The 23,729-nt window shown below is 36.3% G+C and overlaps 2 protein-coding genes across 2 annotated transcripts; one reads left to right on the forward strand and one right to left on the reverse strand.

Annotated features, from left to right (window-relative positions):
- Window positions 1-421: 421 nt before the first annotated feature.
- On the reverse strand, window positions 422-20,548 carry HELRODRAFT_171181 (hypothetical protein; the record flags this gene model as incomplete). Its single annotated transcript, XM_009017926.1, has 26 exons — window positions 422-759; window positions 1,591-1,846; window positions 2,377-2,556; window positions 3,397-3,916; window positions 4,030-4,221; window positions 4,489-4,650; window positions 5,149-5,545; window positions 5,639-5,700; window positions 7,033-7,183; window positions 7,422-7,703; window positions 8,115-8,253; window positions 8,762-8,928; window positions 9,239-9,640; window positions 9,811-9,965; window positions 10,241-10,398; window positions 11,501-11,633; window positions 12,125-12,301; window positions 12,481-13,058; window positions 13,524-13,652; window positions 14,852-14,974; window positions 15,516-15,584; window positions 16,353-16,541; window positions 16,811-16,892; window positions 17,218-17,269; window positions 17,615-17,701; window positions 20,356-20,548. 26 exons carry the CDS (start codon window positions 20,546-20,548, stop codon window positions 422-424), a joined length of 5,373 nt encoding a protein of 1,790 aa, XP_009016174.1.
- A 658-nt stretch (window positions 20,549-21,206) lies between these two features.
- On the forward strand, window positions 21,207-22,067 carry HELRODRAFT_171182 (hypothetical protein; the record flags this gene model as incomplete). The annotated part of the gene is made up of 2 exons (XM_009017927.1): window positions 21,207-21,247; window positions 21,512-22,067. 2 exons carry the CDS (start codon window positions 21,207-21,209, stop codon window positions 22,065-22,067), a joined length of 597 nt encoding a protein of 198 aa, XP_009016175.1.
- Between the last annotated feature and the right edge of the window lie 1,662 nt (window positions 22,068-23,729).

Genomic DNA, 23,729 nt, shown 5'->3' on the forward strand with positions numbered 1-23,729 from the left:
GTTAGATGGTTGGTTGGTTTGTTAGTTGAATAGATAGTTAGCTGGTTGGATTGGATGTTTGATTAGTTGGTTGGTTTGTTAGTTGGTTGGATGGTTAATTAGTTAGATGGTTGTTTTGTTGGTTGGTTGGTTGAACAGATGGTTGGATAGTTGGTTGGATTGGATAGTTGGTTGGATATTAGACGCTCGCCCAATTGTTTGTTGACAGTGATTACTTTCGTATTTTGAGATTATAAAATCACAGTTCACGGTCTTACCCTCACTGATCTCAATTTCATTACCGACACAATCACAATCATCTGACAACATCATCACCATCATAATCATCATCATCGACTGACATCATCGTCATTATCATCATCTTCATCAGCATCACCGTCAGTAGCATCCTCCAATATCATCATCGTCATCACAACACCTCTCAAAGATAAGATACCATCCTCAATAAAAACAAAACGTTAACTCCTACCAACCACAAACCCAAGAAACCAACAAATTCAGACACCGTTGAAAAATGACTTGACCCAATTAACCTTGACCCGGTTAACCTTGACCCAGTTAACCTTTGAACCCCGTCGAACGCAGGGCAGTTGTTGAGTGACCACATGGTGGACAGGTAGGTGGCGCACTTCTTCAGGTACTTGAGGGCGGGAAAGCAGAGATCCTTGTGGACCTCTCCTGACGATGATGACGTCGAGTGACAGTCGTCATCGTCATCATCATCGTCGTCATCACTGCTGAGCGCTTTTTCAAATTCTTCTGTCGGTGTTGTTTGTGAGAGTGAAACAAAAATTATGATGAAAATTACGATTGAATAATAATAATAATAATTAATTAATCAAATTGTGATAATGGTGATGATGTACAAGTGATGGGATGATGTGATGATGTGTTGACGATTAAGTTGTCAAATGTGTGATAGTTACGTATTCATGTCCACTGGATGGGTAAACGATCAGGCTCCCAAATATGCAAACAACATCTGGTGGTCCCAATTACTCACTCGCATAATGACCAAAATATGACCAACTCAGAAGAAAACCCCAATGTCTAAAAGACATTCAAAATTAGTTCTATGACCAAAATACCCCCAATGTAAGTAATACTTCTATTCATTACAGAAATAGAAATCCAGAACAAAATCTGGAAATACAAACTACAAAGATGAAAATTTATATCAACAAAATCAACATCAATAATAAAGACGCTAACAGCAACAAACAACACCGACAACAAAACATTATTAGCAAAGAAACAAGTGAGAAGCGAATGACGTAAAATTCCAAAGGCTAGAAGATAGCCGATAACCGTGCCGAATCGCCGTCAAACGATCAATCAATCAATCAATCAATCAATCAATCAATCAATCAATCAATCAATCAATCAATCAATCAATCAATCAATCAATCAATCAATCAATCAATCAATCAATCAACCAATCAATCAATCAATCAATCAATCAATCAATCAATCAATCAATCATCTCCACCATAATCATCCTCGTCATCACCATAATTGCCACCGTACCACCATTACCATTACCATCGTCGTCAGTCATCACCATCACGATCCAGCAGGGGAAACACTCACTTGATCCCTTGACGTACTTGAGGAGACACAAAACGCACTCAACAGCAGCGTCAGCAAACACAACCACATCATCAGCCGCCAGGAAGGCGTCGAACACGTCCAGCACTGCAGCAACGTGTCGCCGTCGCGTGTCGTCAACGTTTTCGATGCATTCGTGGCGGATTTTCACGGCTCGCAGAGCCCCGAACAGGGGCTTCCACCCACTTCTGATGTTCGAGGGGTAAGCTTCTACCAGCTCACATATTGAACAAACGATCTGTGTTTGTGCATATAGGTGTGTGCATGCGTGTGTGTCATGAGTGCTTATGTGAGTGTACATAGCAGTGTGTGTGTGTGTGTGTGCGCGCGCACGTGTGTGTGTGCGCGCGCACGTGTGTGTGTTCCATGACCGGTAATCAATTTCTTTCAAATCAATCAATCAATCTTCGTTTTGCGTCCAGAGTCCCGGTTACCCGAGGAAGGACGTTGTTTTCTTTGCCATCAACTTTTTGCGCCAAATTAGAGGGTCAATTTCTTTATTTAGGTATATTTTTATTTGCAAAGTTATAAGAATTCAGGTAGGGAAGAATGGTCCGCTATCTTAAATTTTCGCTAAATTTTCTACACTGTAATGTCACTTTTTCAAGTAGCCTCCATACATTCATCGACTCATTAAATCACTCAATTATTCATCTATTCGCTAAATCAAACCCTAAATCGCTCCACAGAGCTCTCTCAACTTCCCATCCATTAATTCATTCACTCATTCATTCATTCATTCATCCATCCATTCATGCATTCTCTCACTTGATCCTGCACGTCGCCATCACACATTTCCAGCTTGAGGAGGTGTTCGAATGGTTGGCAGAGGAATTCGTTCAAGTGGAAGTGCGTGCATTCGAACCTGCGACCGAGTATCGTGGTGATGGCGTCATGCAGGCAGGCCACGGCCTTCTTCGAGATCGTGTGGTCTCTGTGTTGGGCGGCCTTCGTGGTCAGAAAAAAATGCATATTCATTATGTAAATTATTATAATGTAATAACGGAAACGAACTCATTAAACATCTCGTCAGAATAAGAAATCAAATGATAAAAAGAATGTCTGTTCAGATGAATTTATAATGAAATGTATTTAAAATCTACGATAATCGAATAATTATTATTATTATTGTTGTTGTTGTTGTTGTTGTAATATTTTAACAATTAATATTATTATTATTATTCACGGTGGCCGAGCCCACAAGAATTAATTTTCTTTTTTTGGTTTCCAAATCGTTTATACATATTTTTTTGTTTTGTTTGATTGAATAAAAGTGATTTGATTTGAATATTATTACTATAATTAAAAATTCGTTCTTCAAGAGTTCTCGAAGGACTGCAGATTGCATTGAACATTTCCTCTTAATTTAACTAATCCTCAGAGAATCAACGCCCCGCACCCATTGCATCTGACGGCTGGGGATATCCCTGCGTTCGAGTTCGGTCACTGCAACAGCAGGACCAGGCGCTTTAACCACTACACCACCTTGCTACTACCCATTATGTCATGTAAATAGGATATGATCGTAATTTCTTAATAAAATGCGAAATATAACATTGAAAATGTTTCAATTTCAAGTGTTAATCGGATTTACAAGAAAATTTGTTTAAGTTGATATTGAAAAAAATTGCCCAAAATAATGGAACGCCAATCGAAACACAAATAAAAAGATAAAAACTGTAGATACTTTTTTCTAATCACCAATTTATAACGAGTCATGTCATGAATATTTATTATAATTTACTACAATTTCTAACATGAGCGTGGCACGCACACGCACACACTGACGTTGAGATGCAAGCAAGCAAGCAAGCAAACAAACACAAAGACAAAGAGGAACAAACGAACAAAGAGGAAAAGACGCACGTAAATGAGATGGCCGGCCACCACACTCCACGCCCTCATGATGTGCAGCAGGGGTCTGTCGCTGGAGACCAGGGCGTTCATTACATCCCCCAACCTGAATAACAACAATGCATTTGTCGGCAACGTTGATGACGTTCCACCAGTTGTTGTGGTTGTTGTTGTTGTTATTGCTGCTGCTGGTAGTGGTGCTGGTGAGTTGATGTTACAGAGGAGAGCTGATGAGGAATTGTTGGTGTTGCTGTTTGGCCAACTTGTTAGAGTTGAGTTGCTGTTGCTGTCAATTTTGATGAATTTGTTGCTGCTTAAAGAAGGAGTTGTTGATTCGACATTGTTGTTGTTGTTGTTGTACGTTGAGAGTTGTTGTGCACTTGAGTTGCAGAGTTCGGTGAGGAAGGTCAGAAGGGAGGCCATGTTCAACCTCTTCACAGCATCATCGTACAATCTTGGTCATTTATATACGTGCACATAAATATGAAATTAAAAATATAACCATAAACTGAGACTATTTAACATTAGTCTCACAAATTCATCGCAACATGCAACGTCGGTACCAACTTGTCAACAAGCTGCGACAGACCACAGAGCACCTTGGCAGCCTGCACGTGATCCAGGACTCCTCCCCCCGCCACGTCCCACCCACGCTGCAGACGACTCTGCTCGATGACGTCACGCACGTTGATGCGTGGTGTGAGAGGTCCGGATGTCGTCATAGCCACCATGGCCACCGTCGCCAAGTCAGCTGAGTTACTGAAAGATTGGTGACAATTTTCCAACAGTTCCCTCTCATGCTTTCCTCAGAGGTATCAACTACAAACACAAACCGCACGTAAATACATATGAGTTTATGTATCACAAACATTGCATGTGATCGGGTGAGGATCTCTTTGCATTCAAACCCAGTCACTGCAAGAACAGTGCCAGATACCTTAACCATTGTATCATTCAAGTTCTAAAATTCTGAAAGGTTTTTAGCTAATCAGTTAGCCAGCCATTCAAAGAATGATGAACACCAACTCAATGCCATCAAAATCGGTTATGTAATCTCCCTTGTTGAAATCAGCAGGCTTCTGAACCAGCAGCGTTGTAATGTTGTTGTGGTTGTGGCTGTTTGGCGTGTCGCTGCTGCTGTTGATGCTGAAGTACGTGTGTTCCAACTCAGATATGTGACTGCAGCATCTGCATTCGTGTCAAAGGTTGATGTGATTTGACAGTGGGATGGGTAATAGTCTTGCTTGAATAACAACGACGGCTTGTGTTGAAACTATATCAACTATTCATCGTCAATGCAATACTATCAAAGACACGGAAACATACACACAACCACACAAACACGCACACAAACCTGAACACACACACATATATAACAACACACACGCAACCACAATACAAACTTGAATGCACACATACACACACACAAAGATAGAGAGAGAGATAGAGAGAGAGAGAGAGAGAGAGAGATAGAGAGAGAGAGAGAGAGAGAGAGATAGATAGAGAGAGAGAGAGAGAGAGAGAGAGAGAGAGAGAGAGATAGATAGAGAGAGAGATAGAGATAGAGAGAGAGAGAGAGAGAGAGAGAGAGATAGAAAGAGAGAAAGAGAGAGAGAGAGAGCGAGAGAGAGAGAGAGAGAGGATAGGGAGTTAAAGAGAGAGAGAGAGAGAACGACATACACAAACCTGAATACATGTTTCCAGCAATCCCCGGACTGGCTTCCCATCTCCAGCCCGATGCTGAGAAGAACATCCATGCTGAGCACGTGGGCGGCGTGTAGGCGGGCCAGGCGGGGTTTGTGGCCCCCCAATATCGACGATGACGATGACGATGAGAGGGATGCAGGTAATGACGATGCAAGTGTTGATGATAGAGACGATTTGTTACCGGTTAGATTGGAAAGGAATGATGATGACGACGATGAGGAAGATGGCTGGGATGTTGAAGTTTTGACGTCACTGATGTTGGAATGTTGAGCAAGTTGCTGGGACTGCTGTCGCTCCTTCTTGATGTCCTCCAGTTCGACGACACACGAAGCTGTGGCCAGGTGGGCGAATATGCAGCTGCACTTGTCTTGCAGGCCTGTTTCGTTTGTTAGCGTCATCAAATCAATCGTCGTTGTCGTCGTCATCATCGTCATCATCATCGTCATCATCATCGTCATCGTCACCTCACCAAGTACAGACGCCAACTTAGCTGCCCTCCTCAGCCCTTCCAAACTCAAGCATATCGCCTGCCTGCACGTTACATAGATGGATGGATGGATGGGTGGATTGAATGAAGGATAAAAAATGAAAGAATGTTTGAGCGAGTGAATTAAACAAATTATCTCATTAAATGATGAATGAATGAATGATAAATATAACAATAACAATCCAACCACTTATAAAATATTTAATGACTTGAAAATCTAAGTTAGAAACAGTCGTTATATAGAAATAGTACTGATGATTATACAATAACAACAACAGCAAACAACAACACACGTTTAGACGACATTTTCCCCGAGATCGGGGGTTGCCGTTTGGCTACCTATGATGAAACCGAAATACCCCTCGACGCCATTCAAATCTGTCAATCGCCTCAGTATCACGCAACCCCGCTTTCACTATGTCCTTCTCCACCTGCTCCCTCCATCCCAATCACGGACAACCTCTTCCTATCACTCTTTCAACCTCGAACTCCAACACTCGCCTAATCCCGACCCTTTCATCCCTTCTCAACACATGTCCATACCACCGCAATCTCTATCTCCTTATCAATGTCACAATGTCCTCATTCAGTCCCATCCTCAACATCAGCTCTGTACTACTCCTCCTATCCTTCACTTTAACCCCACACATCATCCTCACCATAGCTCTTTCAGCCCCCTGCAGTACACTTTCCTCCTCTCTCCTCAACACCCAAGTTTTACCACCATATACCATCGCTGTTCTCACACAAGCTTTATATACCCTCCCTTTCATTTTCACTGACCATTTCTTTCCACACAATACCCCACCAAGTTCCCTAAATTTCATCCATCCCACACGAACTCTAGTCGTAACAACGCTCAAACATCCTCCATCCGCGTTCAGCTTAACCCCTAAATAAACAAAGCTTTCCACTCTTTCAATACCACCACTCAACCCCGTCCTTGAGTCCGTCCTATTAATCACACCATGAACACATTTCTTACATTTGAACGTGCCTTCCACCTTTTTCAGTGCCCCCCTCACACCACAATATCTCTTATGCACCCACTTATATCCTATACACAATACCGAGTTAGCCTTCACTCTCCTGTCACATACCCCACAGGGGTCTATTTTACTTATCACTTGCTCCCCACCTTCCCCACTCACCATTACCTTCGTCTTACCAATATTAACTTTAAACCCTTTCTTTTCAATAACACTTTTCCATCTGTCAAATAACAACAAAAAAACAATAACGACAGTCACAACAACGTCAGCCACAACAACAACAACGACAGCCACAACAACGACAGCCACAACAACGTACGAAAATTATATTAAATAGAATGGACAGACAGCAACAAAGAGCACTGAAGCAAAGCAAGCATCTACCTGATCTTCCTTGTTTCTTCCTTACTGTTGAAGAGTAGCAGCAGGTTGGAGAAGTTGATGTTTGTCTCTTTGTTGGAGGTCAGTGCCGTCAGGATGCTGAGGACCGCATCCCAACATGTCGCCAGCACGTTGGCGCACAGTAAGTGCACGTCTGCGTTTTTAAATTTATCGGAATGGAATTATCTGGAAGGTTTTCATGGCACACGCAAGAAGACTAAAACACCAATAAAACTAAAAATAGTTGCTGAAAAAATTAATTCCAAACTTTTTGTAACAGCGTTGATTTTATTAAAATCAGCATCAGTAGAAACGCCACTCCATTTAACGGTGCCAATCATTTGTAAACTGTCAACATCATTAAGTCAAATAGAAAGAAAAATCTCACAAACCTTGTTTGGTAAGGTTGGTGAGGTATTTATTGCCGGTGATTGCTATTTGGTATTTGTGGCTGTTGATGTTGTTGTTGTTATCGTTATTTCCATCTTTTTCGCTGCATTTCTTTACATGGCCACGACTACATTCAACTTTGTCATCACGCGTGAAGTCATCATCAACCTTTCCATTCTCGTACTCATCATCGTCATCTTCGTCGTCATCACAGTGGCATCCTATTTGATACTTGCTCAAGAGATGCGCTGGCATCCCACTACTGCACAGACCTCCTCGAATGTCTGAAACGAAATCATCAACCAATCAGTCAGTCGTGCTATTCGCATCTGTTCATTTGAAACAGCCTGGCTGATCAGATGTCCAAATTACAAAGTTATAAATTGCTTCTGAGAAAGTTAAATCCAAAATAGATACATCAACCAGCATGTCGTTTTACAAGCTGATCAATCCATCTTCATTCACCTGACTGTGCCAATCAACCAGTGAATTCATTAACCAGCCAACCAGCCAGCCATCCGACAAACCAACCAACCGACCAACTAACAAACGAACTAAACAGCCAGCCAGCCAACCGACCAACTAACAAACAAACCAGACAGCCAGCCAGCCAGCCGACCAACTAACAAACAAACCGGAAAGCCAGCCAGCCAACTAACCATTGATCAGACGCAGCATAGCACAGTTCTTCAAACCGTCATCATCAAAATTCACGAAGTATCCAGAGAGCCCAAGAACATCGGATGATATCAATGCTTTAAAGATATCATCCAGCCAAGATCGAGATACAAACAGCAGCAACCCCACGTCCAGTATCTCTCCCTTGAACTGCTTCTACAATTTTTTTTATCATATTTTTTATATTCTTATTCCGTTATTTTTTTATTTTAATTTAATTTATTCTATTGGAATTTTCAAATTCGTATTTCGATTTACGTCTAAATCTACACGCGCAATCAATTTACGATTATACATTAATCAAGTTAAAAGGAAAATTTGCTATTTTTTAATGTTGAAAGATTGATCCGCTGTAGCTCGTATAATAAATATAAATACAACAACTAGAGATATAATAATTATAAATATAATAATTATAATTAAAATAGTTATAAATAAAATAATTATTAACCAACAATGTATCACTATAATTACATCATAGCCATTATAAACGATGATGATGATAGTCATATTTATTTATCAGGACATCATCATCATTTATCATCATCAACCTCCTCCTCCTCATCATCATCCTCATCATCAACCTCCTCCTCCTCATCATCATCCTCATCATCACCTTCATCATCATCATCACCTTCATCATCATCACCATCCTCCTAATTACCAGTGTAATGGGGAGACTTTTCTCGGCGTTGTCATGGTAACCAGACTGGAGGAGAGATATTGACAGATGGATGGAAGAGTAAGTGATGACGTATACTGCGTCGGCGTTCAATATCATTCGATCGTTGATGAAGTTGTTGCTGCTACTGCTGCTGCTGCTGTTATATTCTGTTTGATATATTTATTATTTGTTCCATCCCATAAAAATCACTCATTCATCGTGTCATCAATCGAGCAGATCAATGAAGTCTACACTCAGACAGATGTACCAATCCAATTATTCCATGCTACAGAATAAAGACGTGATTAAAAAGAAATAACTATTAACAACAGCAGCTCAAACCACAGCAGCTCAAACCACAGCAACGCAAGCCACAGCAGCGCAAGCCACCGCAGCGCAAGCCAGAGCAGCTCAAACCACAGCAGCGCAAACATTCGAAACATGACGTAAATAACTCACTCGGAACAACAAACTGACCAGCACAAAATGCAGAAGCGAACCTGACCACACGTTCATCACACTGCACGACGGTTCGACACTCCATCAATTGCCCAACCAAATCCTTCAACTCTCTGATGTACTTTGAGCAGAGAAAATCATTTGTTACTTCCTGTGAGTTGTTGATAACGTTGATGCTATCAAACTCCTCGTCAGCAGATTGCGTGCTGCTAGATGTGTTGTTGTTGTCGTTGCTAATATTATTGTTGGTGTTGTTGTTGATTTTGTTGTTGTCATTGTTAATATTATTGTTGGTCTTGTTGTTGATTTTGTTGGTGATGCCAGTGCAATTATCTTGACTAAAAACTGTTTTGTCGTCCGAAACGTCGTCAGCAATATTTTTGACGTCATCACCAGAATGTGGCCCAGACTTCGTGAATTCTAGCGTCATGTAATGCAAACAAATATCACTATTATAATCTTATGACAACATTGCGGTGCGAATGCCAAGAAGATTAATCACAAATAAATTGACATTCACCATTTCAGACTGTAGTACCGACCAAAATGTTACAAATAATTATTTATTATTTATTCAGCGCGTTACTAACTGCCACTATCATCAGTCACATGACCATTGTTATCAGTCACATGACCATAGACAAGAGATTCAATAGTTGAAAGTAGGTCATTTATGAGATCTACGCTGGCCGATACAATCGTCGTGTCGTTTGATTGACTGCATTCTTCTAGAGAATCGATAAATCTGTCGGGAAGTAAAAAGTTAAATGAAATACGGCGTATAACAACACATAATAATTCTTGCATGCTGTTTCCACACAAAATACAAGAACAAATCTTCTACGCACATTTATTTCTTCCAAAGATATGATAATTTAAAATTGGAGTAAATCAATTTTCGTCCGCCTGACAGATGCATGTTAAATTTCTTCCCGCCAAAAAAAACTTCACAGCAATACAGCAAAAAATAAAAAACTGAACAACAAATGCGATATATACACTACATGGATCGACACCAACATCTTCAGAAGTCTCAAGTCTTCCTCCGATTTCCTCCTGGCATACGAGCCATACAGTGACGACGACGATGAAGATGATGCTATGGTCGTTGATGATGTTGATGAACTTGCAGTTGTTGGACCACATAGCACTAACAAATCGTCGGTTGACGTTATCAGCTGACAATTACAAAAAAATTGGTAAAAGCCCTTTTAAAACTTATAAAAGATATTGAGATAATATCAGAAAATAATATAAAAACATAAACCACAACAACAGCAACAACGGCGGTAGTGTAATGACTAAGGCACCCGACACCACTGTTACAGTGACTGGGTTGGAATGCAAAGGAATTCCTGCCTATCTTTGATGCTTTGATTCATGCATATTTACATACGATGTGTCTTTGTTGTTGACATCTCTGGGAAATATTAAACGGAAGATTGTGACAAAAACTAGCTGCTGAAACCAATGCCAGCGTAAGAGGAACAAAAAAATGAACAAGAACCAGCACAATTGTTTAGTTTCAAAAAACCATCTTCACTTTCATTTTAATTATCTACTCATCTTATTTATTATCATATTTGCCGAAAAGCAGAGTGACGGAGTCGGATGAAAATATCCGACTCCGTCACTCTCGAAAAAATCCGACTCCAGATAAAAAGTTCCGACTCCGTCTTCTAACTCTGACTCCAGGTTCAGACTTTCAAAAAAATTTTCGACTTTTGCATCACAATTTCACTTTATTAACAGTACAAAATGAAAAGTACGTTAAAAAAATCTTAAAATCAGTCAAGGTAATCGTCTTTCTTAGTAAAATTGATTTATTTTTATGGTTTAAAAGACTAAAAAGATCTTGTGATTTAATTCGCATTAGTTGCATTTATCATCAGTCTTTTAAAAAACAGGATTTTAAATTAAATTTTAGAAAAAATTTTTTATTTAAACTAATAACATTTTTCGAAGTCAGATGAAAAAATCTGACTCCAGTCCTCCAAAAGCTCCAACTACGACCGACTCAAACGCTCTGCCAGAAAGCCATCCTTTAACAAACTTTTTCCTCATCATAATTACCACCTCCATTCTATCACCACCACCACCACCATCATTATCATCATTGTTGCATTAACTGTCAGCATTAATATCATCAGCGTCATCATCATCATCATCTTGGTCATCATTACATTAACAATCGACATCATCGCGACTGTCATCACCACCGCGACCATCGACACCACTACCATCATCATCATCAACATAAAAACCACCACCACCACCCACCTGCTTAACAGATTTGACGGCATCCATCCTGTAGATGGGAGCCGGGTAGAGGAGCATGCGGTGGAAGAGGGATTCGAACACGGGTCTCAGGGCTCTCAGGTGGCCCATGCTTCGGACCAAGTTGATGGAGATGCTGTATCGATGCAACTTCATTATTATTATTACTATTTAGTTGGTTGGAAACACTTTATTTGGTTAATTTGGCTGGAGCGTCATTGAACTATAGAAATGCAGCTATACAAATGTATTTGATTGATTGGTTGGTTGGTTGATTGGACTGGTAATAAGTGGTGATGATGAACTGTAAGGAATGATAACACAACAAAACCGGACCTGACATGACCTGACATGACATAACATGGCATAGTATAACATGACATAACAAACTCAACTTGACACAACAAATCTCATCAGTGACAAATAAACTAATGAACAAACAAACGAATGAGATGAACGAATGACGGTCATATCAACAAGTCTTTTAAGTAAAACCCGAGCAATAATATTTTAACGAATGAATAAAGGAATGAATGAATGACAGAATGAAAAAATGAATAAATGGAAATTGAGAGAAATGAAAAATTAAATGAATGGAAGAGTAGACAAATGAATGAGAAGACGTACCTATAAATAGTCTTAGACGAAACGGAAGATGCGACGGGCGGCATGGAGATGCTGGCCGAGCCCCTCCCAATCTCACTCTCTCTCCCAGCGGCTGTCATGGATACCTTGGAGACGATGGCGAATTTGTCGCTCACCGGATTGGTGAGAATGCTGATGAGGGAGGGGCAAAGTTTCTGCCTGTGGAAATGTTGCGGAGGGCGTGGAGGTCAAAGTGAGATAGATATGAGTGAGAAAGACTTGCAGCGAAATAACGTAACGTAACATAACTAAAAAGTGAGATAGTGATTATAAATGAGGGAAACATACAGTGAGATAGTAATTATGAGTGAGTGAAACACGCACACATAGCCACTGACCAGATAAGATCCTGAAAAGTGGGCAAGTTACAGATACTCGTAGGCAGCCTGGATACGAGAATGAGGAGTCCCTCGAGGATCAGGGATTCACACGGACTGCTCAGACCTGCTACCGACGATAAACAGTCACACAGGTACTGGAAGATAGCCAAGTAGTCATTATCCGCTGGACTCAACTGACTTGCCGATGATTTTGACGACGACGATGATGGTTGTGATGGTGTTTGAAGCATTGTGTTGTTATTCAGACTGCCATTAATAGCCCCGCTGATGTCATCTCTAGCACTCTCATCTCTAATCCCACCAGTAGCAACCCTACCAGTGCAGATATTATTATCATCATCACCCTTGTAAACTGGTTCTAATTCTGCTGCCTGTTCGGCATTTGTTAAGACGTCACCAACAACTTCACCATTATCAACACCATGTGTAATGTCATTATTATTATTATTATTATTAGTGGTAATGGTAGTAGTAGTAGTAGTGGTGGTAGTAGTAGAGGTAGTAGCAGCAGCAGCAGCAGTATCTTCGTCCTTATCGCTACAGCCAACTTTTGACGGTTCAGATTTTTTTTTTACCTTTTTGGTAGGCGGTGAAAGTGGTGAAGGTGGTTTTAAAAAATTATAATAAAAATATACGAGAGTTAGTTAGTCTAAGGTCTCAATGTTAGCTCGTGCAAGTGAACGGGAAGTAGCATGCAAGGTTTGTGGAGAAAGTCCAGACTTAATAACTAATGACTTATGGTGAAATATGAGTGAAAGTAACGTAAAATCAAATCAAATCAAATGAAATGAAATCAAAGAACTGAATGGGAATAGATTTCAATAACGTGAAAAAAAATATTTGAAAACGTAAGAATGACACATGGAATGAACAAAATGTTGAAAAAAAATGGAGAAATATGAAAATATTTAGGAAAGAAATTCTGAAAAGAAAGAGAGAAAAAGAATGAAAGAGAGAGAAAGACATAAAGAGAAACAAACAGAAAAAAGAGAGAAGAAACGAAAGAGTGAGAGAGAGAGAGAACAGATAAGACTACTGACCCTCACACCATCATCATCTCTCTCATTGGTCATTGAATCGTTAACGATGGACAGGACGTGACTGAACGTGCCCCTGATGGCAGTCTTAACATTCACATCGCCGGTCACGTGGTACATGTCTAACATTATCTGCAATGACGTCATCGTCGTCACAGTCGTCATCATCATTATCGCTCCATAAACAACATTTCATCTCTAGTGCTGTATGATTTATCAAGTTATTATTATTGTTGTTAGCATCGTCGACCAATCCAACCTAACGTGAAATGAAAAGTTGACCAGTGCATGCAGTGAGTTGAAATTAAGTAGCACCATGATTACAACTTAAAAACGTGTGAATGTTTACAGAAACGTGCAATGAGGTCTTGTTAAGAAATCATTTTGAGTTACTCTTCCTCCAAGGAATATTCATCACATTCATTCATCCATCCATCCATCCATCCATCCATCCATCCATCCATCCATCTATCCATCCATCCATCCATCCATCCATCCATCCATTCACTCATTTATCCATAAATTCATTCATAAACATCCATTCATTCATTCATTCATTCACTCATCCATCTATTCATTTATTCATTCATCCATACATATATTTATTCATTCATTCATAAACATTCATTCATAAACATTCAATTGCATGAATGTTTTTCAGTAAATAATGACGTTGCTATCATCTGCAAGCTTCGTTCAACATTCTAATTTACACCATCTCAACTCGGTAGGCCACTCTCGCTCGCGTACGCACCTGCCTACAACATCCCATCATTAACGACATCTTCACTGGCCTCAAATTTATTCACGGAGACAGTTCGAATATTCAAAGAGGCCACAAGAAACAGACCAGTCAACGAGGCAAAATGACTTGAACCAAAAAATTTAACAATCACAGACGCAAAGGAAAGAAAGCAAACAACTGAATAAAAAATGCAAACGCACCAAAATATTAATAAATTAACTAATTAATTAACTAATTAATTAATTAACGAAAAATAGAAACTATTGAATAAATTAATGAATCTTCAAAGTTACTACCTACCCAAGCGGCAAAACAGAAAAAACTCATGCATATGTCGTTAAATGAAAAAGACGAATATAAAAAAAACTGAGTCTTAAAACTGAAAAACCTCCGCCATAAAATACGCAGCGTAAGTTAAGAAAATAGCTGATGAAATCGATAAACGTTGAACAATTCATGAACGCCCATCACCACCTGCCTATCGGCGTCATCATTATCATCATCGCCATCGCAATCATCATCATCATTTTCGCATCATCATCATCATCAACAACAGCAGCTGCTGCAGCAGCTGCTACGGCAGAACCTCAGCAGCGTCGCTAGCCTCAGAGGACTTAACAGCGAACATGTGAGTGGCCCTCAAGAACGTGTTGAAGATGAAGTTCTTGGCGGTCTGCTTGCTGTTGTTGGTCAGGCAGTCGATACACGTCTGATGACGTCATCGATCGTTAAATAGTGACATCATCGTCGTCGTCGGCGTTTTAATCGTAGCGGATGTTTTCGTCACATCATCACGTCCCAAATCACCAGGACCAACAATGTCGTTACGTCCACAGAGCATCGCGGTCATCATCATCATCACAATCATCATAACCATCATCATCATCATCACAATCATCATAATCAACACCATCATCATCGTCACAATCATCACCATCATCATCGTCACAATCATCATCATCATTAATATGTTGGAATCCAGATGTGAGCAAGCATGTTTAGAAATTTTTAATTACTCATTAATAATATAATTAATAAATATAATAAATCACCATCATCATCGTCTCCATCACCATCATTATCATCATCATCATCATCATCCTCATCTTCTTCTTCTACTTCTATATGATTGTTATATCATTAACTACGAAGCTGATAACATTAATGGTGATGATAATATTAATGATGATGATGATATCATAAATTACGATGATGATAACGATGATACAGCTGAGGCAAAGTGAACAAACCTTGACGATGTTGATGATGACGGCAGCTGTCATGCACTGAGGCAAGGTCATGGTCATGTTTAATATCAGCTGTGCGTGGGCCGGGAGGTGGAATGGTGGATGGAAAAAGAGAATGAATGAATGAAAAGATGAATGAATAAATGAATGAATGAATGAATGAACAAACGAATGAATGAATGAATGAACGAACGAACAAATGAACAAACGAAAGAAACGAATGAATGAATGAACCTTTGAGTGATGGAAGAAAAGAAATGAAAGAAGGATTGATTGATTTGTTTGATTGGATGATGAATGGATGGATAAGATAAATGGATAGATGGATAATTTAATGAGCATTTGAAAGATGGAAAGATAGATAGAAATGGATGAACATTACACAAATGATAAAAGTTTGGATAGATGTTTGAACAAACAGACGAGTGCCAGAAAAAGAGAAAAGATGAATGGATGATAGCTAGATGGATAAGAAGAAAATGAAGATGGATGGACTAAATTAAAATTCATTTGAACAGCAGATGAACGTTTGGGATACATTTTCGAATGATGCATGAGGAGGAATAAAAATGGATGAATGCGCGTGCAATGGATGAATGATTTAACGACGAATGTGTTACTGTTTTGCAGGATAAATGCATTGAAAAATAAATAATGCCTCAATAAATGGATGGATATTTGGTTCAAAAATTGACCAATGGGAAGATATAAAAAACAATGATGATAACATTCCATCATCCTATCCCATCATCATCCTATCCCATCATCATCATCATCATCCTATCACATGACCATCACCTACCACCATTATAATCACCATCATGATCACACACGACTAACTCTCATAACTTCAACTTGGACCTCTTCAACAAGCATGTTAGCACAATGCAGAGCATTCAGCATTTGTATGGGGTACCAGTGGTCAACCTCTTCAAACGTCATCATCTCTTTGGATGACGTCATCCTTTCATCTTTCAACATCATCTGACGTTTTAAGCATATTATATCATTTGGAAAGCAAACTAATTGCTGATGTCAAATTATTTTTATTATTTATACTTTTAAATTATAATATTTCTCAAAACGTTTTACTACAATAACCATATATTTTATATTTACATTTTTATTTCTTCCCAACACCATTTTACATTTTTTCATTATCATCCCATCTAACCTTATCATCATCATCATCATCATTATCATCATCGTTATTCCGGACATGGTCGCAACCAATCTCAACATTATCACCACATTCATGACGTCATCACCATTGTCGTCACCATTCTCATCATCTTCACCTGCATGCCAGCAATGGCAAAGCTGGTTAAACGTTGGTTCTTAGACTCCAGGGCCGTTTGGAACGCCTCCAAACACCTCCCCCTAAGTAATTTTTCATCATTCACCAATTCACTAATTCACCAACATTTTGGTCTATTTTAATTTAATTTTAACCTGTACAGGATACAATTTCTAAAGCACCATATAAATGTTACTAGGATAAGTTTGTTGGCCAAGTTTTTATTATTTAATTTTAACTTATCAATTATTTAAAAAATTGTTCATTCATGACTTTTTGCCCCTAGCTCATGATTTTTTGAAACATTTTGTAAAACAATTTTCATGATTGATCATTCTTAAATGGCATATCCAGCTTCTCATTGGACACAACATTTTTGTAAAACTTTTAGAAAGGTAGTGAGCTGACCTGATTTGATATTTTTTGTAGGAGAGGAAGTTGACATTTTGTTCAAGAAAACCTGAAAAGGAACAAACAATATGGTGAATAATAAACTAAGAAACCCATCAAAAATATTTAATACTTAATACCTAAGTTAACAATTATAATAATTTTTGTAAATTTAAATAAAAAAATTTATTTCTTAAACAAAGCGAAACTTTAAAATTTAAAAATAAAATAAGTCAAATAACATTGCAATAATATTTTGCCAAAAACAAATGAATTGATATATATATATATATTATTATTATTTATTCATTTATTTATTAATAATCTATAAAACAATAATGAAATATATATAAAAATCTGAAAATGAAAATATCTCGAATTAATTACTGAGTGTGTCGTGGGCAGTGTCATGCACCTTGGAATATCTCAAGACCTTGGAGGTCTCTTTGATAATTTTTCTCAACGAATCTTCCATATTTCAGTGGACTGTCGAAGCAGAAGTCTAAATTAATGATACAAAAATAATTCAATTATTAATGAGCATTAAGTTAATTTATTAATAACAAAATATACTTTAAATTAATTAGGCAGTAAACTTAATTTATTATTATAGTTTAAATTAATTAAATTTAACATAACAAAAGAAGCTTAAACAAAATAAATGAACACATACATAGCATAATCTGAAAATCACTTACCTGGCATAAATAAGATAAGTTATATTATATAAATTTTATAGATAAAGAATCTTTAGATAATTTAGGTATAAGATAAATAAGAAAGATAAAGATATAAAGTAAAATTAAAATATATCTTATATCTGATAAATCACAATTTTAAACTATAAAAATAAATTATAAGTCAGTCAACACTCTTAAATTTTTAATCAAAATCATGTAATAATGTAACTTGTTAACAATCAGAATGTTGCAGATGTAATAAATTTAGCAACAAAAAAAGTAGGTGAAATTTAAATGTGGGTTTATTAATTTTATTTTCATACCTGCATCATCCAACATGAATAAATTAAAATTTATTAACCAAACCAGCCAAAGCCACACATACATGAAGTAATTATTTAATAGCACACAAAATGAATTGAAGTACATTTTTAAATTTTAATTTTAAAAAAAATTACCATTTACCATATGTTTTTCAACAGGTCAGGTCAATCAGATCAATGACAAATCTCTTATTTATACACAACAATAAATATATTAAACAAATGAAATGTGAATAAATTAAAAACTAAAAGTTTGTAATTATCTTCATAAAAAATGTATCATCTATATTGTGCAATGATCATTTTCAACATATTCTTGACTTTTTAAAAACGAATCTTTTAGTGCGTCTGCTAGGCACACTACACCTAATGCTAATTTAACGTGCCATGAACGATGAACGTCCGCTCATCCCTACCAGATGCTAGCAATTACGCCAATTTCTTTTGATAACTGAACTTTTACCAGAACCTTGATGGTAAAATAGAGATAGATACCATTGGTAAAATGCAGGGATAGGAAAAACAGAAAGAAAGACACCTATAGTTTTAATTATATATATATATATATATTTTATTTTATATTTATATATATATATATATTTATTTATATAGAATAAGTTTATATAAAATATATATAAATATTTATATAGAATCAAATTTATATGATTCTTTATACAAATGGTCTTGATTGGAAAGTAATTGCATTTAAATTTACTTTTAGTTTAATTTAGATTAACTTTTAACACATTTTTTAAACGTTTTAAATATAAATTTACTGAAAATTAATAAAAGTTAATTAAAAAATTAACAACCTTTAAACAAAATATTATTATTTTTATTAATAATTTTAGTTAAATAAAAATTGTGAAAATAAAATTTATACGATGTCTTTAAATCTACCTGGAGTATATTCAGGTGGGCAGTTGGGTTAATTAATTAGCGAAATCAATCAATCAATGGTCCTCCTTTGTCCACCAGGGAACCGTCGAGGCTGATGGTGTACATCTAAGCATGCTTTTTACAGTTTTTTTTTTCCAAAAACCTTTTCTATCTTGGCCAGTTTTATTGAATTCAGAATACCAACACCCGTCCATTCAGTAATGCCGTCTAACCATTTCTTTATAGGTCTACCAACTTTTTTCTTCCAATCTCTTTTCCTCATTAGTACCATCTTAATCAATCTGTATTCCCTCATTCTTCACATGTGTCTAAAAAATCCTAATTTTCTTTCTCTGGCTTTGTCATATACACTTTTCTGTCTTCCATGTTGATTTCTGATGGTTTCGTTCTTTACTTTCTGCCTCCAACTGATTCCCAACAAATTTCGGTAGCCTTTCATCACAAGAGATGAGGTTCTTTGGTTGGAGTAGCATATTCGTAGTTTAATACTATTGTTTTCGTTTGTTGTTTGGACGTTATTTTTTTATGATTCTTTTCATAATTTTTTCACCCTGTTTGAAAGCAATTGACATGTGGTTCTTAAAATATATTACTATGTTATTTTTGTTACTATTGTTGGTTGCATTGTTGTGGTTCCTAATTTTTTGTTCTTTGCGTTCTATTATTTTCAGGATCGTGGAATTTTTATATTCATTATTAATGAGTAATTTAGTGACTCTATCTAGTTCTGTTCTCCTGCTTCCTACATTAGAAGAGTGCGTATAGGCTCGGTTTATAAAAGCAAAGATCGTGCTCTCTAGATATGTTTGACAACATTCACTATTTCCAGTAAGAAATAAACCTTTGATTGTTTGTTGCTTTGGTGTATACTGAGGTTTTAAATTCATTTTGTATTAGTACGTCTAGGAATGGTAATTTATTGTCTGTTGTTTTTTCCATTGCAAAATTTAATTTTGATGAATTTAGTCGTTGTAGAAATTTTTCTATTGGATTATCTTCATCGTATGTAACAAATATATCGGCATTATATATTAGGCTTTAACTCTGGTTCTTTAAATAACATTTCTTCAAAGCTTTTAACTCTGCTGCTCGTCTAGTTGCTCGTGCCCCTTTCTTTTCTCATATATCTCCATATCTTGTTCTCTTGCACTGGCTACCTATAAAATATAGAATAATTTTTAAAATTTGCACGTTCATGTATAAGTCTCAATCTAAATTATTTCCTAAGTACTTATCAGATATATTAATTGAACCTAAACGCCCCGGTTTACGATCGTCTTCTTCTTCTCGCTTTTTCTTAACTCGTGTTAAACACTCTTTTGCCAAATCTGCTTTTGCTTTTTCTGGTCCTTTTTTCTGGAACTCTCTGCCTACTTCTCTAACTATTTCTCCATCGCTTGCGAAGTTCAGAGCGGATCTCAAGACCCATCTGTTTTCAAAATTCATTGAGGAGCGCTGTTGAACATCGCGGAAATAGCGCTTTATAAGCTAATTGATTGATTGATTGATTGATTGATTGATTGAATATGTCCAACATAGAAATTTGCGAAGAGCCCATTGGAGAGCCCATTGCTACTCCGTCTATTTGCTGATTTTTTGTTCTATCATGCTTAAATGTTTTATCATGCTTAAAACAAATAAAAATTTTGGTTTTGAACTCAATAAACTTGCGAATGATTTGCGATCAACCCTTAGAAAAATCGAAAAATTAAACAGTAAGCTTACTAACGCGGAACATGCTGTGATTTTCACTAAAATTTGTATTAACTATGAGAAAAAAACTGTTACTACTACAACTATTCCAACTATTTAGGTTGATTCGACCATGCCTTAACTTTCAGATTATTTTTCTGTTTTATATTAATTTTTTCTAATTAAAAATTATTTTCAGATATATGCAGGTATATTTCAAAATGATTATGATTTAAAAGTTTAGAAATGATTTTATAATATTTTGGTGAGTTTTTTTTTAAATTTATTAAAGTCATCGAGGATGGTTTTCCATACTTTAAAAAAATAATGACTTGTTTTTTCGTTGTCTAGATTGTTAAATGTCAAAATTGTGGTGCACGTATTGTGCTGTCGATGAATTTCAATCCTTCAAATGATAAAAAGTAGTGACTTTGTTGAAAAAGATGGACAGAGGTTGGTTGTCACGTTAATTGAACGTTTCATTCTTGCAAGTACTTTCTTAACCAGGCCCTTTTGTGGGTATTTAATTTTCAAGTTAATTCTGCAGCACCCACACATTACATTACTTACAATTATGTTGAAATTGAATGATTGCAAATGACAAATAGCAAATAAGTATGGGTTAAGAAATATTCAATTCAATGAATGTTTAACTTTAATCAAATGTTTTAATTGTAAATGATTGGGAGTAAATTTATTTTGTTTTTTTTTTTGTAGCTTAGATTATGATCAAAAACGAGAAAACTTCAGTTTATCTGAAGAACAGAGTTTAGATTCCCTAGATTATTATGAAGAGAATAGTTCTTACTTGGACCTGTATGGCAGTACACCTCAGGATAAAAGATTAGAACAAAGAATCAAAAGCAGATTAAAAAAAGTAAAGCAGCAAAAATTGTCTGTCAGAAATAAGGTCAATTATCATATGGAAGAACATGCAGTAGAAGTTGACGGAGATTCAGATTCAGAATCCAGTGACGGCTTGAAGTTTTTATCAGATAGCAAAAAATTTCATACCAAAACTAGAAACTTTGAAAGGACTTTCAAGCAAGAAAATTGCTCAGTAAACGAAGTCAGTCGTTTGAACTCTATTGAAACGCACACAAAACCCATGACACCTGTGCCCAGCAAAAGTTCATCTCAGAGGTCCAACATTAAAGATTCAACATTGACCAACAGGAAATCTAAACTGGCAGTGACAACCAACAACTCCTCAATGGACAGGCAATCATTTTATAAAAGTTTTTCTCTGCTCATTGATCTTGGGAAAGGTTAAATTTTATTTAATTAAAAATGTTTGAAATGATTGTCAATATGTTATCCATCTTTTGTTGGTTTCAGTTTGAGTTTAATATTTTCAAGTTTGGAGGATAGCTTTGTGAATAGAAACTTTGAATTAAATTTCAAATCTTGAATATTATTATTCATATCAAATAAATTTAGAAGACACAAAATTTTTATCAAAAGGATTGTGATTAGAAAGTACCAAGAATTTATAAATGTGGCCAAGTAATTAGCTCCACTTGTGCAATAAAGTAAATAGTTTTATTATGCAATTGTGGGCTCATTGATGTATGCCCTAACAACCAAACAAAAGCAATGTTGCAAATATAATTTATTATTTCATGTGGAAGAGTACTTCTTTTCAAAGAACCTTAAACAATTTTGATCATTTGTTGACTCAATAACTTCAAGAAAATAAGCTTGAAAAACATTAGGATATTTATGAAATACTTATTTAAAAATTATTTCAGAAACACATACATTCACTCATATTCACATAAACAAACGCGCACGCACACACACACACACACACACACACACATTCATATATATTTATTTTTATATGCAACATACATGTAACTGGTTTTTGTTTGATGGGATGATAAATGATCTAACTAAGGTTATGAATATCTAGCACTAGCTGATGAATGAATAAAGAGGTTAGTTAGCAGAAGAATTGTAACATAGAAAATGTTTTATATTTGTTAATGGTTCACCTTTCACTTACAAGGAGGTGGTGATTCAGTGTTTGTTAACCTAGTTTCAGATTTTTTTAATAAGTGGAATAATAATGGTGTAATAATGTCAGTAAGAAAGTGAATGTTTTAGTTCACTGTCACTTTTCTTAAATACAAAAATATCAGTAGATTTTTAGTTGTCTTTGATTCTTTTCAAGCCCTTGAATAACCATGATAACATTTTTTTTGTTTTTTTTTTTATTAAATAGTTGGAGTGTTTTCAGAAATCATTATGAAACTCACTTGCAGCAGAGCATTTTAAGTAAAGTACATGCTGGCTTGGAAATAGTAAAACTAAAAAGGATGATCTGTTTTATGGTGAATATTATAACCACCATGCTTTGTAAAACACTGTGCATTCAGAGATTTATGTTCTATTTGATTTAAAGGGATGATGATGATAATAAAAGCTTAAGAAATGTTTTTCATTTAGCCTTTCCATATACTATGATGCTATGCAAGTTACAATCAATTTATTTGCACCCCAGTTGGAATGATTTGATTGTGAATTTGTCAACACCAACATTGAAACATGCTGCTTGTATATTTTTCAATGAAATCTCTATCAATTTTTGAAATGAGTTATTTATTCATTTGTTTACTTGATAGAAATTCAACTCTACTGCTTCACATAGTTGAATCAGTTTTAGAGGGCTGGGCCAGATTTTAAATTGGAATTCTTCACATTTTCCTTTGTGATAAAGCTCTTTATAATGTTGCACTTCCTGATAAAAAATATCAACAAAACCCAAAAACCCAGGCAAACATACGGATGGGTCTTTTTTAGACTCATATATTAATATTTTCATCATAGATTCAGAAATAGTTTACAAACATTCTATCATGTTCATGTTCTTGTTTGCACACAGTAATCAGCCTATGTTTGTTTAAAACTTAACTGTAGGATTGGCTTGTGT

The sequence above is a fragment of the Helobdella robusta genome (assembly GCF_000326865.2).
Source record: "Helobdella robusta unplaced genomic scaffold HELROscaffold_20, whole genome shotgun sequence".
In the NCBI taxonomy this organism is placed as follows: Eukaryota; Metazoa; Annelida; class Clitellata; order Rhynchobdellida; family Glossiphoniidae; genus Helobdella; species Helobdella robusta.